The 18,877-nt window shown below is 33.7% G+C and overlaps 1 protein-coding gene across 4 annotated transcripts in view; it reads left to right on the forward strand.

The window, feature by feature from the left end:
* The window catches only part of Scn2a (sodium voltage-gated channel alpha subunit 2), a 167,314-nt gene extending 148,655 nt beyond the window's left edge, over positions 1 to 18,659 (forward strand). For all 4 annotated transcript variants that reach the window (XM_074070999.1, XM_074071002.1, XM_074071000.1 and 1 more), the window contains exons 21-27: positions 1,068 to 1,190; positions 2,424 to 2,705; positions 5,190 to 5,243; positions 8,204 to 8,341; positions 8,715 to 8,819; positions 13,314 to 13,584; positions 14,985 to 18,659. In XM_074070999.1, coding sequence (XP_073927100.1) covers positions 1,068 to 1,190; positions 2,424 to 2,705; positions 5,190 to 5,243; positions 8,204 to 8,341; positions 8,715 to 8,819; positions 13,314 to 13,584; positions 14,985 to 16,180 — 2,169 coding nt within the window. In that variant the 3' untranslated portion in view covers positions 16,181 to 18,659. The remainder of the gene's footprint in view (positions 1 to 1,067; positions 1,191 to 2,423; positions 2,706 to 5,189; positions 5,244 to 8,203; positions 8,342 to 8,714; positions 8,820 to 13,313; positions 13,585 to 14,984) is intronic.
* Positions 18,660 to 18,877: the final 218 nt, after the last annotated feature.

An 18,877-nucleotide genomic window follows, 5' to 3' on the forward strand; every position in this document is an offset into this window, starting at 1 on the left:
AAGCCAGAGACCAATTAGAAGTTTGCAGCAGAATGTAATATTATAGAGATAAGATTTCACTGTCTCTTTCAGATCTCATTGTGCAAGTTATATAAAATGGCATATTTTACCACCTCTTTACCATTTGCCCCTGTTCAGAGTATTTTTCATATATCTAACTTTTATCTTTGATCCTTTAATGTATGCCTATCTCTTTTTAGTTCTGTCTTCAGAGAAGGTAAAGTACTACAGCTCTTCTTATCTTATATTCGCAAAATCTTCACAATTCATGATAATTAATTTGTTTTTCAATTATCAGTGAAGAGGAGACTAACAAAGCCTAAAACTTCAAATTTTAGGGCAACTAAAACACTTAAGTTTTTTAGCTCTTTTTTTCCTAAATTCAGAGATTTCACTTTCAGATTGCATGTGCAAAATTAGCTAATAAGCCAAGTTTTTGTAACAACTTTCTATGTGCCTATTTTTCTTGAAAATAGTGTTTTTCAAATATTTATGGACACTGCCCTTTTAAAGGCTATATTGCACATCTATTTCTGTTAATCTGGTTTGAAATTGTGTTTACCTTAGGACAAAATACCTTTTCATAGCTTATGTAATTTTAATGAATTTTCTACCTATTTTAAAGAAAATCAGACATTTTGGTGCCACCTGTGAGTTTTTTTCCTTTCATTTTTAACTGAGATGTTAGAATAATCAACTGCATTAGTCATCTTATGAATGACTAAAAAAAAAATCCATCCTTGTAATTTTGTAGTTATACTAAAATCTCAACTTTTCTTTCTTTTAATTCACTTATTTTATTTGACCTAGTTATTGATACTTTCCAAAATGTGGCTCATTAATCAGCATTATTAACTTTAGGTGGGAATTTGAAATGCAAATTCTAAGATTTTCCCCAAACTAACTAAATCAAACTTTGCCATCTGTCAGAGTCTTTAACCTGCCCTCCAGGTGATTTTGAAACTAATTGAAGTTTCAGAAAAACCAGTTTAGTGTATAGACCAGGATTGAACTTTGTAGACATTTTTGTCTGTAACTAAGAACACAGTGTTGCTGTTTCTGTGCAGGTTTCATTGGTCAGTTTAACAGCAAATGCCTTGGGATACTCAGAACTCGGTGCCATCAAATCTCTCAGGACACTGAGGGCCCTGCGTCCACTGAGAGCCTTATCACGATTTGAAGGGATGAGGGTAAGACCAAATACTTTGGAATTTGCTGGAATTATCATTGAGAACAGCCTGACACTTTGTACCTTAGAACTGACAACTCCATGGAGAATTTGTGTCTATTGTATCCATATTTACATAACCATCAGTTATAATATTTATCAGATGTCCATCCTCCAAGCATTATTACACTCATTCTCAAAATGCAGTGCCCAACTGCTAATTAACTGGATTTCCAGCACAGGTGGGAAATCTCTATCATGTTGCACAGTTGCCAATCTGTTATCTTCTTTCCCTTTATAAATGTGCAGGAAATCCTACTTAACTGTAATTGAAAACTACCAAATCATGACTCATCATTTCTTCACTGCCCAGCATAACGTATTTGGAGTCTTTTGAAGTATGAATCTAGTCTTTTAATTTTCAGACACAAGCAGAGATAGCTAAAAAGTAGGTCAGTTGTGGAAATCTAATTCACATTTTAAAAAGTGGCACAAAGGGGCCATAAAACCTGAGCCCCCAAGCCCTCACCACATAGAAAACGATGAGGCCCTGTCTCCATGGTCTTAGCAGCTCCAAAGGACACTTAGAAAAGTGTCCTTTTGTGATGTGTGATAATAGTTACTTACACTTCATCTGAATGTTGCAAACACAACCAGAGATGAGCGTTGTATGTAGGTGTGTTTGTGTGTGATTGTGTACGTATGGGTACACGGAAAAGTATTGTTGACTGTTGAATTCTTTGTACTTTACCAATTAAAAATCTCCTTTTGCTGTAGTAGGCTTAATAAAGAGTATTGGACTTTCAATACTAAAATATTTTTCACATTTTCTGTGATAAATGTAGCCCCAAGTGTTTTTCTTTTACTCTCAAATTTTGGTAGTAAATTGTATAGTTTATAATTTTTAAAATTACAATATTCAGGTGATGATCTTATTTATATACTCATGACCCTATTTGTATTTTTAATCATTTCTTGCATTTTAATTGGCTCTATTCCTTGATGAAAATTTGTTACATATATATCCTTACCTCATACAAAAACATTGGACAACATAAAATTCGTTTTATACTCTTAAGAATTATAACTTTAAAATTCTTAGTCTGACATTCTAGACACTTCTACCTAATATTCATCTTTGAAGACAGATCTATTTTCTAATATTTGACTGCTGGTTTCTTCATATAATATTTAAGTAAAAATAGGCATTTGTAGTTGGTGTTTCACTTATTTTTTCCTTCTCATCCTGTGCCAGGTTGTTGTAAATGCTCTTTTAGGGGCCATTCCATCCATCATGAATGTGCTTCTGGTCTGTCTGATCTTTTGGCTAATATTCAGTATCATGGGAGTGAATCTCTTTGCTGGCAAGTTTTATCATTGTATTAATTATACAACTGGAGAGATGTTCGATGTAAGCGTAGTCAACAACTACAGTGAATGTAAAGCCCTAATAGAGAGCAATCAAACTGCCAGATGGAAAAACGTGAAAGTAAACTTTGATAACGTGGGACTTGGATACCTTTCCCTGCTTCAAGTAGTAAGTAAACAGTTTTTCTCTGTGATGTGTAATTAAAATAAGTCTTAAGTTCTTCTCTCCTGCAATGAGGTACTACCTCACATCTGTTAGCATGACTATCATTAAAAAGAAGAAAGATAACCAGTGTTAGCAAGGATGTGGAAAAAAGCACTCTTGCCCATTGTTGATGGGAATGTAAATTGGTGCAGCCATTATAGAAAATGGTATGGAGATACCTCAAAAACTTATAAAAGAACTACCATGACTCCAGCAATCCCAGTAGTGGGTGTATGTCCAAAGGAAATGGGAAACCAATATATGAAAAAGATATCTGCCTTCCTATCTGTATCATATATTGATTTCACACTGCATAGAAATACACTGATTTCAATTACAGCATTATTCATTAATAGTTAACTATGAAATCGATCTAGGTGTCCATCACTGGAGGAGTGTATACAGAAACTGTGGTATACATACACAATGGGAAAAAAGAACAGAATCCTGTCATTTAAAACAAAATGGATGAGCCTATAGGTTAAATGAAATAAGCCAGGCACAGAGAGACAAATATAATCTCACTTACATGTGGAATCCAAAAATATTGAACTCATGGAAGCCAAGGGTTGAATGGTGGATACCAAGGACTGGAGATGGGAAAAAGGAGAGATGCCGGTCAAAGATACATTTCAATTACACAGGAAGACTAAAAAATAGAGATTTATGGTACATCATGGTAACTATAGTTAGTAACAATGTATTGTGTACTTGAAAATCACAAATCACAAAGAGAATAAATTTTAAGTGTTCTCAATACAAAAAAAATCATATGTGAGGTAAGGCACATGCTAATTAGCATGACTTAGATGTTCCACAATGCAGACATATTTCAAAATATTACACTGAACAGCATAAATATAAATGTTTATATGTCAATTTAAAAAATAAAAATTTAAATTTGAAAAACAATTAAAACATAAATGCCAGACCTTTAAGATTGCTATATAGATGTAATAATCTACATAGAAAGAAAAAGAAAAAATAAAATACTTTTTCCTTAGTGTTCCTTAGTTACTGTCTCAGATCCGTCTTGTCTAGATTCTCTCTCAGTGATTACTGAGTTAACTTATCTGCACATTGCTGCAAACAAAATGGCTCTACAAAGTTTAGTGTCTCTGACTATGCAGTAGGTAACCCAGTTCGTTACTGAGATTTCTACCTAGGTTTCCATTGTTTTCCTCCATCCCTACTAAAAGCAAAGTAAAGGTGCTGGGTGAGTGAGTGGGATTGGAATAGTGGGGGTCTTGGTAGGTATGTGTTTTGTGCTCCTTCTCAAGCACCACATAGTACCTAAACTCTGTCAAGTCTCCATCAACCCAAACCCATAACCAAAACCCCTACCTCACTCTCTCACCAAAATTCTCCCCATGTTCCCTTCTTGCCTACTGAGTGAACACTTTCATATAGGAAAACTGTTCTCTTGCAAATGATAAATTTACTATCGAAACTGTTATGTCTTCTATCGACTTGTAAGAATTTCTTCAACTTCTCAACTAATCACAGTATATTATATCCACTTCTTTCCTGAAGTGATTCCTGGTCACAATCCCCAGCACTACAAGAATAATCAAGGAAAGATCAGACCATGTGGCACCAAGAAACTAAAAATCCTGCACTGTACTTTTGTTTTTAGAATTACTGTGTCCACTCAGAATGCAAATATCTCAAGGTGCAAATTACAATTGAATATGTTTGTTTTCAGGTTAGGAAACTGTTTCTTCTTACAGAATAATTGTCTCAGAATAGTATGTTCAACATTAAGGAGATTTTCTAGGATAAATTCTCAGATTGATGATGACTGGTGATAATAGTACTTAGAAAAGAATAAGTGGAAAATAAAGTATGAATGCCAAACAACGCCACATACTTTTAAACTTGTCTCATACTGCCACTGTATACCTGAAGTTCTTCCACTCTCATGTCCATTGGAGACAAAGGTTGTTGATGAACAACTTTTTTTTATGAAAGTACATTGTTACAGTACATCATGACTGAACTATAGATATTAAATGCGTACATAAAGATTTTACAGAAGAATATACCACTTCTTGGTCATTTGGCTAAGATCAAGTAAAGATTTTATAGAAGAATATAAAGTTGAAGTATTTTCAAAGATTATATTGTAAAATATTCCCCAAAATATTTAAATATTCACCTTGAACTATTTTGTATGTGTAACTTAACCATAATTTCTCTGATACTTGCCTTTACTGACACATTAAACTATGTATGTTTATGGAGTATCATATGATGTTCTTATACATGTACTAACTGTATAATGTTCAAATTAGACTGAGCACATCCATCTCCTCAAGCATTTATCACTTCTTCATGGGGAAAACATCCATGATCCTTTCTTCTAGCTTTATTGAAATTTTACTCTGATACTTTACTTTTTAAAATTATAATGCAAGATAAAATTAATTAATGTAACTTTTTTTACAGGCAACATTTAAGGGATGGATGGATATTATGTATGCAGCTGTTGACTCAAGAAATGTAAGTCTATTTTGTGGGAAATATGTAATTTGATATTTCTACAGTGTTAAAATTTAGTGATATAGTCAATAAAATAAAACTGGATCAATTTATATTATAGCACATTTTTATTATAAAAATTATTTAATCTAATATTATTCTTCAAAATTTCATTAGAATCTTTTTCTCTACTCACTAAGAATTTTTTTGACATACCATTTTTTAGTATTAAAACTTTATTGACTATATTTTTTAAATGAGACATTTGATTTTTGAGTCTGATAATTCTGGCCATTTGTGCATTACAAACCTTCACAGGCAATTTTCTTCGTCTGTAAAAGATGTCCTCCAGGTTTGATCTTCCTTGTAATAGGAAGGATAGGGCTAATGGTCAAAAAACCCAGGTAACAAAGCAAACAAACAGAAGACTTAAAAGTTCCCCCACACACCCAAAAGGTGAAATTATGTGATGGAAGGCAGGAATTATCATAATCCACCTTATACATACCAGTAGTCCTGAAAATTTTTCTGCAATTTCATACTATTTAGCAAGGAAGAAATTATATTTTGGAAAAATAGATTGATTTCTGGCCAAAAGAACAGCAATTAAGTTCAAATACTATTTCTCTAGTATCAGCAACCAACTTTCTGAGTGAAAAATTCCTTGGGATTTTTTTTCATTTCATAAAACAGAAAGAGATGAACATAAAGAGACAGAGACAGATATTAAAAGTGTTGCATTATTTCAGGAATCCCAATGACAGGCTTTTCCTGAATAATAATGATAATAATAATTTCTGCTTATCATGCTTAGGGCTTTCTTACATTATCCCATTAATCCTAACTAAGAACCTCTCTTGTGCAATACTAACACCATTTACTATTGAAGCAGAGGCTGAGCACAGAACGTAATAGAACATTTTTGAAATCTGACCACAAACAATGGGTCAGCACCACTTTCTACAGTAGTGTCCTACTTTTTTGATTAAGTGATTCAGAGTTCTCTCTACCTTCCTAATCAACAACCTGTAATATGCAACTTACCTTTTGTTTCTTCCTTAATAAACTGCTACAAAACTCCTCAAGATTCAATAATATTAAAAAAGATGAAATCCAACTGGGCACTAAAATAATGAAAAGTTGCTGGCTCTTACTTTCATCAATCATTGGAGAAATGCAAATTTAAAACAAAGTGAGACATTATCTACACATTTGCCAAACTGTAAATGCTAGATAGTCTGATAATATTAAGTGTTCTTAAGAATAAAGAGCAGTAACAATTCCCAAAGCATGCTAGTAGGGGAAAAAAATGTTTAAATATTCCTTTAAAAGCATTTGCGCAATATCACATTATTTGATAATGTTCAGGTATTCTTTAATGCTGCAATTCTACTTTTAACAATATGTGCTACAGAAACTTTTGTACATGTATAGGATAATGTATGTAAAAGAGTGATTTATTTGTACTACCAAAAAATTGGAAATAATTCAACTGGTAGACAAATATTATGTAGTGATAAAAATGGACTAATACAGCCATTTGCAACCACATAGATAAATCTTAAAAATATAACACCAAACTAAAAAAAAAAAAACCTAGCCATATCCTCTGATTTTACTTAAAAAGTTCAAAATTTAATCAGGTGCTGATGACACACACCTATAATCCCAGCTACTTGGGAAATTGAGATCTGGAGGATCAAGGTTCCAGGCCAGCCCAGGTAGAAACATTTGAAAGACCCCCATCTCATGGGAAAAAAGCTGGCTCTGGTGGCGTGCGTCTGTCGTCCAGCTTGGACAGAAAGCATAAAATAGGAGTCCAGGACAGCCAGGATCCAAACTGAGACCCTATCTTTAAAATAATCAGAGCAAAAAGGGCTGGCTCAAGTGGGGGAGTACTGAGTTCAAACCTCAGTACCACCAAAAAAATTTCAAAATTTGATGAAACTGAACTTATTGCTGAAGAATGCATAATAAGGCATTAATTCTAAAGAATTTAAAAAAGAATTACCATAAAAGTAAGAATAATGATTATCCTAGCAGAGATGGTAGAGTTTACATTTTGAGAAGTATGCACTAGGGATTTTGAAATCCTGATAATGTCTTGAATTGGGAATTTTACTTTATAAAAATACATTACAAGGCCAGGCAGACGGATCAGAAATTTGAGGCCAACCTGGGCTTCATAATGGGTTATGAGCCCTGTCTGGACTCAACAGAGAAACCCTGAATCAAAAAATAAACAAGTACGTTATATCTTGTATTTTATGTTATGCACTTTCTTGTATGTGTATTGTATTTAATTTTAAATTTTTTTAAATACCATTTTACATTACTATGCACACATATACATAGGTAAAATCAAAATATTATTAAAATAGTTTTACAATAGTTTTTTATTTTATCCTACCTATTTCATTACAAAAAAAAATGTTGGTCATAACCCTCTATGATTCAATAGCTCTTATTGATATTGGTTAACTAAGTTGATTAGAACAGTGTTCTATGAGACCTGAACAATAGATTGCAGCCAAATTTCAAGCAAAGTAATATTTTCCTAATCAAAAAACTGAACAAAGGAATGTACCACTGACACAGATACAGTGCCTACTGAATAGGTGAATCAATGGACTCATTTTCAGGAAAGAAAGATCCTACCAATAAACATATGCACACATGCGATACTGATTCTAGCCTACCTCCATAAATGTCCGGCAGCAATTTCTCTTGGTTATATATTTAATGAAATTATTTATAAATATTTAGACTTTCCTATGGATTATTACACTTTCAAAGTCGGTGAATATTCTTGCAGTATTCTTCAGTGAGCATGTTAGATCTGAAAGTTCATAAAATGTATTTGATGTTTGGTTCCTCTTCATTCCATTGAGGAGACATGCTTAGAGAAATGAAAATTCACTGACATGCCTTTTACAAAACAAGTATTAATTCTAATGGTTATCGTTCCTCATATTTTATAGGTAGAATTGCAACCCAAGTATGAAGACAATCTGTACATGTATCTTTATTTTGTCATCTTTATTATTTTTGGTTCATTCTTCACTCTGAACCTGTTCATTGGTGTCATCATAGATAACTTCAACCAGCAGAAAAAGAAGATAAGTATATTAAAACTTCATCGTGGCTTTAAAATGTGAGCTAAGTATGTCAAAGTTTCCTTTGTGCTCCAAAATGCAAATGTCAAAGAACATAATATTCTTAAATAAAATTCTGAGATAATATTCTGATATAAAATTCAGAAATTGTTTTGTGATCTCATAATGGTAAGTTTTTAGGTAATTTATAATTCATATAGAATACTTTTATATTTCCAATATGCCTAATATGACATTCTTTATATAAGCATCTCCATTAATACAGAGAATAGCAATATTAGAATAGATTATGGGATTCAGTTTTCAAATGATTATTAAGGTGGAATTTTATAACTACCAAAGAACGTGGTTATGACTTTTGCTTTTGTTCATTTACTTTGGAGGTCAAGACATTTTTATGACAGAAGAACAGAAGAAATACTACAATGCAATGAAAAAACTGGGTTCAAAGAAACCTCAAAAACCCATTCCTCGACCTGCCGTAAGAACAATACACTTTCATCATCCATGAGAACTATGCTCTTTATCACGTCACAGCCAAAGTTACTGGAAAGTAGTGTTACTGTGAATTTGCAGCACAGTGGGTTTTTCTTAGTACTGTGATCAGATACCTAAATAACCTAATATTTATATTTGATATATGTGAAATATATCTAAATTATTTAACACATAATATGGTTTATATACAAACATAAAATATATATAAGTAAAAAAATTTAGTCTTATATACTAGTAGTTTCACACAGAATTGGTGTCATTGAGGGGATTCTTACAGCATAGAGAATAATGCATATATTAACATGCATAATGTGGAAATAGTGAATGTTCTCTGACTGCTTTGGGGACTGATTGGCCTAATTGCTACATCTCAGATAGGCCCCATTTTCTCTCGAACTCTGCAGATTGAATGGAATCATTAATAACATAGGGGTTTTTTTAAACAGAAGTTTAAAAAGATGGCCAAATTTCATATTTTCTTCTACTACCCTATTCCTAAATGGAACAATACTGTGTAGTTCATGACATTTTATGACTTTCTGTTGTGTGTTTGCCAATGAATGTGGTTCTGTTTGGCTGCTGCAGGGAACTGTTTTCAGGAAAGTCCCTGAGTTCTTCCATCACTTCTGAAGGAATAACTCATAACTCAGATATTAAGTCTCAGAGCTCTTCCCACAAGGTACACACTGTATAAGGAAATCTAGGAATCTTGACTTTATGAATTCATTGGTGATTGTATTAAAGTAGTCATAAACAACTGTTGAGTTTGTTTATATGCGAGTAGCTAAAGAATATAAGGAAAATACAATTTGAGCTCTTTGAAAAATAATACAATTTGAATGAGAGAAACAAAAGTAAAGGACAGTTCCTTTATGAGATAATGTATACTCTAAAACCCTGTGAATTAACATTTTAGGGGAGAATAGTAATGTATTTTAATTAGTGACTGGTAGACAAAGATTTTCTAGGTTAAATGTGTCAAGATTATAACATGACTCTGAAGCAATTAGTCATAGTGTGGTAGTACAAATGCAATATAGTTAATAGAACAGCATATTAATGTAAAGAAAAAGAGATTTTAGAGAGTTTAACCCAGAGCTTGGTATGGGAAGATGCTAGGGATATGATAACACTGAGTCATAAATAAAAAGATGAACACATATATACAGGAAATTAAATCTATAATCTTGGTCATGTCAACAGGGCTAGAACACAAGTTAAATGGGTCAAGAAGATTCAATGGAATGAGGCAACTGTAGAATATAGGAAAAAAGAGAGGACATATCAATAATATAGAATAATACTTGATGTTTTGCCAAATTATTGGTGCTGGCTAGGCTGACAGAGTGGCTCAAGTGGTAAAAAAGCCTGCCTAGCAAGCATGAGGCCCTGAGTTCAAATCCCAGTACACCAAAAAAAATTATTGAATCTGTTAATATATACTGGAATCTTGTAAAAAGCATTTGAAAGTACAGTTTTAGGTCCTATGAAACATTCTAAGATAATCATTTTAGAGTTGTCAAAACAGAAATCGGTTGAACTCTAAAACAAATTCATTTCTGAAAAATAATTAGAATAGAGAAAAAATGAAAAGTTTTAAGTATGAAGCTTTGAGTATTTCACCAAGTTACAGGTAGAGGAAAATCAATAAGGGAATAAGAGTGATCAATTATGCATATATATGCACGGTTACTTGAGAAATTATATATATAATATACAATTTGAGAAATTAAAAAATACTTTACATCAAATGAAGCATAGATTTACCTGTGTAAAAGTACAGATGCTTGAGAAAGATCATTTAGGTAGAATATGATGAGTGATAGTTGGGCAAATTAGGAAGAAATACGGCAACAAATATCCATCCATCCATCCATCCATCCATCTATTCATTCATTAACAAGTGTGAAGCACTTGTGATAGTTGATGCAGCAGATAGTAATCAATAGTCATATTAACAAAATGGGACTTTCCAAGAAGGAAGAGAAGCATTCAACTGTGAATATTGATAAGGCAGAGCTGATTGATCCGAGAAATTAGGGAAGGGTTTAACCAAATGATAAATGAGCTGAGGATCAAAGAGGAATGAGAAATTATCAATTGACAATGGGGGGTGACAAGAATCCTTAGAAGGGGAAGGCATATGTGAAGAGCCAGTGAAACTAGAGCACAGAATGGGAGGTCTATTTGGGACAGGTTGAGAGTGGGCCATCCTTTACCAAGTTGTCTTTATCCTAAGAGTAGTGGAAACTATCAAAGGGAACCTGGTCAGCTTGATGTTTGTGATGATCGCTCAACCAGTTTGACAGAGAAAGGTGTGTGTGCATTGTAGACTGTTTTGGAGCCATTTCAGAGATGATAAGTAGCCTAAACCAAAGTGGAAAATGAGAAATGGAGATGAATGATAGCAAATGGATTTATGAGCTCTCACCAAAGTGAAATTAAAAAGCTTATCTATCAAGTGCATGTGGAAGTGAAAGGGTAGACAGGAATCAGAAGGTACTCTCTGGCACAACTAGATGCCAGAGGGATTTCATAGGATATAGAGAAGGAAGATGAGTGGTGAGAATACTGAATGTTAGTTTGCAGAATTTGGCAAACAAAAGCAGAGAGAGAGTACTTAGCAGTAAAACAAAGATTTCCTAAGACTGAGTGATTAGCTTTGAAGCGCAAGGAAAGAAGTAAAGAAGTTCTGAAGATGAAGCAATTAGAGAGAGAGGGGAGAGAGAAAGTAAAGATGGAATAAGGTTGTACAAGATGTGGCTCAAAAACATCGTAGCTTATGTTGTTTAGAGAGTAAACGGGAATGAGTCCTCTAAAATTTCAAGTAACAAGGTATCAATCAAAATAATGTGAATGTTGAAGTTCTCAATTAAAAAAAGCAGAAAGTATAGTAGGTAAAAGAGTGGGAAATTTCTGAGAGTTTGGAATTATCCTGGGAGCAAATGAGAGATAAATAATAGCAGTTGTTAGTTAGAGAAGGTATTCTTTGGGCAGCAAGGCTTTGAGGCTATACAGCTTCTTCCAACATATTCAATATACAAGTATTAAAATTGAAAGTAGAAAGTAGTGAATCCCTCGGGATTAGAGTTGTACTATGAATGTCCCGTTAGAAAAGTACACTGGCAGGGAACTAAGGAGCTTGTTTTTGATCATGCTGATATGAAAATTAGGACAATTTCTGCTTTTTAGTTAGTCTGAACTTATTACATCCTAAACACCATATCTTTGAGAAAAATGATACCCCTTTGCCCTTAATGAGCCTCCAAACAAGTGGAAGAGAAAGAAAACTAAACAAATAAGAACAAACCATCTGCATACAATGTGATAGATTTTCTGATAGATGAAAGATATCAGAAAACAGCTTAAAACTATGTTATTCCTCAGAAGACTTAGACCAGGTACAGATAAACAAGATAAAATGATATGGTTGAAGCTACATCAACTCAGGACGTTAAGCCCTGGACTGCATGAAATACTAAGCCTATATGGGCAAAATGGAATAAAGTGGATTCTAGTAATCAGAACTGGCTTACAAATTGAGAACTTAATTTCAGGAATAACCAAGTAGTTCTTAAAAACAAGATCCAAATTGGCTAGGGCAAAAGTTAAATCTTTGAATTGCAAACTGTCACTTTTTAAAAGATAATTTTATTCTTCAAAGAGAGTTGCCTATATAATCTCCACATAGATAAGTTTTCAAAACTAAGAAATTGACTTGATATCCACTAATGAAATAAAGTACAGAATTTGATCCAAATTCAATAGTTTTCCCATTAATATTCTTTTTCTTAAACTATAATTTTAAAAATATTTATCACAAACTATATGATGGATTTTAAGACACTGGATTTCATGAGAACTGAAAAATAATGAGAGAAAATCTAGACAAATATTTGTTTTAAATTAAAATTAGAGTGGTAATTTTAATACCCACTTACCAGCAGATGAAATAAAACAGATTTAGTATAGCTACAAATATTTACTTACTGCCCATCATACACTGTCCATTAATAAATACATCTTTGATAATTATAGTAGTGTTATGTACATTTATATACATTAATCACACATAAAAGCTTCAGGTCATCTTGGAGTTCAGATAGTTTTCTATGGCTTTTAATATTCCTTTTTAGAAGTAGACAAAAATTCAAACAGATTCCTTATCACTAAAATACTTTAAGTTTTTATGTATAGAACATTAAATAAGGTATTGAAAGTATGATATATGATCCATAATGTGTGTTCTTGGGGAAATGAGAACACAATTGGTTCTTAACATTTAGTCAGTTTATAAAATGTGTACCAGGAGTAGTACACATAAGACAAATACATTTGAAGAGCTGGATATTCTAATACACAACAAATGCAGCATGTTTTTAAAGAAGCCACATTTTCATATTGCTAAGCTAAAATCAAGTAGTTCAATTAGACTTTTTCAAGTTTCTGAGTGAAATTTTCGATTTTGTTGTTTCAGAACAAATTTCAAGGAATGGTCTTTGATTTTGTAACCAAACAAGTCTTCGACATCAGCATCATGATCCTCATCTGCCTCAACATGGTCACCATGATGGTGGAGACTGATGACCAGAGTCAAGAAATGACCAACATTCTCTACTGGATTAACCTGGTGTTCATTGTCCTATTCACTGGCGAGTGTGTGCTCAAACTGATCTCCCTTCGCTATTACTATTTCACCATCGGATGGAATATTTTTGACTTTGTAGTTGTCATTCTCTCCATTGTAGGTAAGAGGTGCTTTTACTTGAGGAATAGTGAAAATCTGTGTTTTAAAACTTTAGAGATGTTTTTCATTAATCTTTCTCATTCATCTTAAAATTTCAGAGAGTAGCAGTTTTCCCAGGGCAAATCTTATCCATTGCACTCTGTGCTGACTCCTAGAATTTCTCCAAATGCAGAAAACTCTACTGCATAATTTGTGGTGTGTATTAGTGCTCTCCTTTGTAAAAAAAAAAAATTAAGAAATGAGGAATATAAAAAAGTTCATCTCATAGACATTGAGAATAGAATGGAGGTTAGTTAGCAGAGGCTGGATAGAATAGGGAAGAGGGAGACAAAAAGAGATTAGTCAATAAGGACTAAGATATAGTTGGGGCAAGAAGTTATGGTGTGCTATTGACTGTAGAGTGAGTAACAGTGGTGTACTGTATATTTCAAAAAGCTAGAAGAAAGTATTTTGAATGTTTTCATCATAAAGATAAATGTTTGAGGAGATAGCTGTTTAACCTGCATTAAATATCACACAATGTATACATGTATTGAAACATCACATAGCACTCTAAATATTACAACTTTTATGTTTTATTTATCAGTTAAATTTTAGTTTTAAGAGATGGCATTTTAAGGTTCAAAATGACCTGATATGGGGCGTCCTTATTCCCTTGCTTATCAGCTGTGTGACCTATGGCAAATTAGGTTAGCTCTCCAATTCCTGGTTTTCTAAGGAATATTTTTGTGAAGTATTACGTGAGGATAAAATCAGATTATGTTAATACTTATGCTTTCCACTGTGCCTATTATGAAGAAAAGACTCCATAACTGTTAAGTTTAACAACTGCAAAATGGTGACATTATTACTATTCAGTAATGTTTAAAGCCAAGATCCAGGATTCAGTTCTGCATCCAGAGCCTGTATTTTCTCCTATTCATAACTTTACTTGCTCCCAAATAAGGGAAGATCACAAGCAGCTCAGAAGGCTATAAAGTCTCTCGGAGAGCTCTCACCAAGAATGTCTAATTGAAAAATCACATGCTTCCTCCTTTAGTTCTTATGAAAATAACAGGTCTAGTATTTTGGAATTCTAAATTTATTTCTACACTAGGCTACTATATACTTTGTGACATCTTTAGACTTCTGGTGGCTGAATCATTCTTTGATAAAAGCTGTCTGAATGAGGAAAATAACTATTAATATCTTCATTTAGCATAACAGTCTTAATGATACCACACCAAAAGCAATTTCATTTTATTGAGCATGCAAGTAATCTGCAATGCTTGCTCAGTATATGTGTATACATATATATATTCTTATGTCTACATTATCTAAAAACTAGGCAGTACTTATAATGTCAGTTATTGTTTGCTGATATTATTAACAATATTTTTGTTGGTTATTGGTTTTCTACAGGAATGTTCCTAGCAGAGCTGATCGAGAAATATTTTGTGTCCCCGACCCTGTTCCGAGTGATCCGACTTGCCAGGATTGGTCGCATCCTACGTCTGATCAAAGGAGCAAAGGGGATCCGCACGCTGCTCTTTGCTTTGATGATGTCCCTGCCTGCATTGTTTAACATCGGCCTCCTGCTCTTCCTGGTCATGTTCATCTACGCCATCTTTGGAATGTCCAACTTCGCCTATGTTAAAAGGGAAGTTGGAATTGATGACATGTTCAACTTTGAGACCTTTGGCAACAGCATGATTTGCTTGTTCCAAATTACCACCTCTGCGGGCTGGGATGGATTGCTGGCACCCATTCTCAACAGTGGACCTCCAGATTGTGACCCTGAGAAAGATCACCCTGGAAGCTCAGTGAAGGGAGATTGTGGGAACCCATCGGTTGGGATTTTCTTTTTTGTCAGCTACATCATCATATCCTTCCTGGTTGTAGTGAACATGTACATCGCTGTCATCCTGGAAAACTTCAGTGTTGCCACTGAAGAAAGTGCAGAGCCCCTGAGTGAGGATGACTTTGAGATGTTTTATGAGGTTTGGGAGAAGTTTGATCCTGATGCTACTCAGTTCATAGAATTCTCCAAACTCTCAGATTTTGCAGCTGCCCTGGATCCTCCTCTTCTCATAGCAAAACCAAACAAAGTCCAGCTCATTGCCATGGACTTGCCCATGGTCAGTGGAGACCGGATCCACTGCCTCGACATCTTATTTGCTTTTACAAAGCGTGTTTTGGGTGAGAGTGGAGAGATGGACGCCCTTCGAATCCAGATGGAAGAACGATTTATGGCATCAAATCCTTCCAAAGTTTCTTATGAGCCCATTACAACCACTTTGAAACGCAAGCAAGAGGAGGTGTCTGCTATTGTTATCCAGAGAGCATACAGACGCTACCTCCTGAAGCAAAAAGTGAAAAAGGTTTCATCTATATATAAGAAAGACAAAGGCAAAGAAGGAGATGGAACGCCTATCAAAGAAGATATCCTTATTGATAAATTAAATGAGAATTCAACTCCAGAGAAAACCGATGTGACACCTTCCACCACTTCTCCACCTTCCTATGACAGTGTGACCAAACCAGAAAAAGAAAAATATGAAAAAGACAAGTCAGAAAAGGAAGACAAAGGGAAAGATATCAGGGAAAGTAAAAAGTAAAATGAAACAAAAGAGTATTCCATTTTGTGATCAATTGTTTACAGCCTGTGATGGTGATGTATTTGTGTCAACAGGACTCCCACAGGAAGTCTATGCCAAACTGACTGTTTTTACAAATGTATACTTAAGGTCAGTGCCTATAACAAGACAGGGACCTCTGGTCAGAAACTGGAACTCAATAAACCAGAGAAACAGCACCGACAGGAGGTTTCTGTTTTCACAACCAGCTGACGCTGCTGAAGAGCAGAGGGTAATGGCTACTCAGACTATAGGAACCAATTGAAAGGGGGGAGGGAAGTTAAATTTTTATGTAAATTCAACATGTGACACTTGATAATAGTGAATGTCACCACTGTTTATGTTTTAACTGCCACACCTGCCATATTTTTACAAAATGTGTGCTGTGAATTTATCACCTTTTTTTTAATTCACAGGTTGTTTACACTTATATGTGACTATTTTTGTAAATGGGTTTATGTTTGGGGAGAGGGATTAAAGGGAGGGAATTCTACATTTCTCTATTGTATAACTGGTTATATTTTAAATGAAGGCATGCTGCAATTCTCATTCACACATAAAAAAATCACATTACAAAAGGAAAGAGTTTACTTCTTGTTTCAGGATGTTTTTAGATTTTTTGAGGTGCTTAAATAGCTATTCATATTTTTAAGGTCTTTCATCCAGAAAACTTTTAATGTGCCTGTAAATGTTCCATAGAGTCACAAGCATTAAAGAGTTGTTTTATTTTTACATAATCCATTAAATGTACCTGTATATATGTATATATGTATATGTGTATCTATACATATATATGTATACACATATGTCCACACAGATATACACACATACCATTGCAGAGTTGTTCAGAGTCCTGATGGCATGACTATAACATTTTTGATAAGTGTCCTTTGGCATAACATAAAAAATATCCTATCAGTCTTCTCGAAGAAACCTGAATTGACCAAAAAGCATCCCCACCACCACTTTATAAAGTTGATTCTGCTTTTTCCTGCAGTATTGTTTAGCCATCTTCTGCTCTTGGTAAGGTTGACATAATATATGTCAATTTAAAAAATAAAAGTCTGCTTTGTAAATAGTAATTTTACCCAGTGGTGCATGTTTGAGCAAACAACAATGATTTAAGCACAGTATTTATTGCATCAAATATGTACCACAGTAAGTATAGTTTGCAAGCTTTCAACAGGTAATATGATGTAATTGGTTCCCTTATAGTTTGAAGCTGTCACTGCTGCATGTTTTTCTTGCCGATGCTGCTCTATCTTATTCCTTCCACTGTTCTGAAGTCTAATATGGGAAGCCATATGTCAGTGGTGAAGTAAAGCAAATTGTTCTATCAAGACCTCATTCTTCATGTCGTTAAGCAATAGGTTGCAGCAATTCATGAAGAGCTTCTTGCTTTTTCTTCTTCCAATCCTAATTGAACACTCTATGGTGAAAAGCTTGACTGTAAAAACACATTGCAAGCTGCTTAGATCTGTTGAAAATATATGGTTAGAGTTTTCTAAGAAAATATAAATACTGTAAAAGTTCATTTTATTTTATTTTTCAGCCTTTTGTATATAAAATGAGAAATTAAAATATCTTCAGGTTGATGTCACAGTCACTATTGTTAGTTTCTGTTCCCAGCACTTTTAAATTAAAGCACTTCACAAAATAAGAAACAAGGACTAAGATGCAGTGTAGGTTTCTGCTTTTTTATTAGTACTGTAAACTTGCATACATTTCAATGTGAAGCAATTCTCAGACCGAGTCTAATGTTTTTTTGCTTTCAAATAGTAATGCCTTATCATTTGAAGAGGCTTAGGGAAAGACCAGTTGATATCTTGACATTGCTTGAATCAAATGTTTCCACCTACTCTTTTTTTTTTCCCAGTAATCATCAGTCTTTTCCAATGTTTGTCTACACAGATAAATATAATCTTACTGATCCATATGGCACTAGAACTATATCAGATGTGACATGAGATCCAAGCTTTTTTTTTTTTCAACTCACAAAACCAGGTAGTGAAATTATATTACCAGTTACAGCAAAGCATTTTGTGTTTCACAAGCAACAGTCAACATAGATTCTTTATACTAAAGCTATTGACTTGTAGTGTGTTGGTGAAATGCATGCGGGAAAATGCTGTTACCACAAAGAACGGTAAACCACATCACAATCAAGCCAAAAGAATAAAGACTTTGCTTTTGTTTTTGTATTTAATTGTTCTGTCTATGTTTCTATCTTTGAAATGCCATTTAAAAGTAAATTTCTATCATGTAAAAATGATCTATCAGAAAAAATAAATGTAAAGACTACGCATTAAATATAATAATTCATCCTTAAATTTTTTCATGGAATGGAAATTAATTAAGAAGAATGCATTGGTTATCTAGTTTTAACATTGGCCACAAACCTAAAGATGGTATCAGGTAGAGTAGTGGAAAGTTACAAAAATTAATAAAAAATTGACTAACACTTTGTGTGTGTATCCTTTCTCCTTCCCGTCTACATATTTGTTTTTCACTTTCCTTTTTAAATTTCTCCCTTATATAATATTCTTGATCTACCTTCCTATATATTCTTTTATGCCTTCCTTGGGCTTTTAGTAGCATTCCTGTTTAGTAGCATGCTTGTTTATTTTCTACTTACCAAATGTCTTACTGATTATACTCTGTACAAAGACTCTGTGCACA

Source organism: Castor canadensis, chromosome 4 (genome assembly GCF_047511655.1).
Source record: "Castor canadensis chromosome 4, mCasCan1.hap1v2, whole genome shotgun sequence".
NCBI lineage: Eukaryota > Metazoa > Chordata > Mammalia > Rodentia > Castoridae > Castor > Castor canadensis.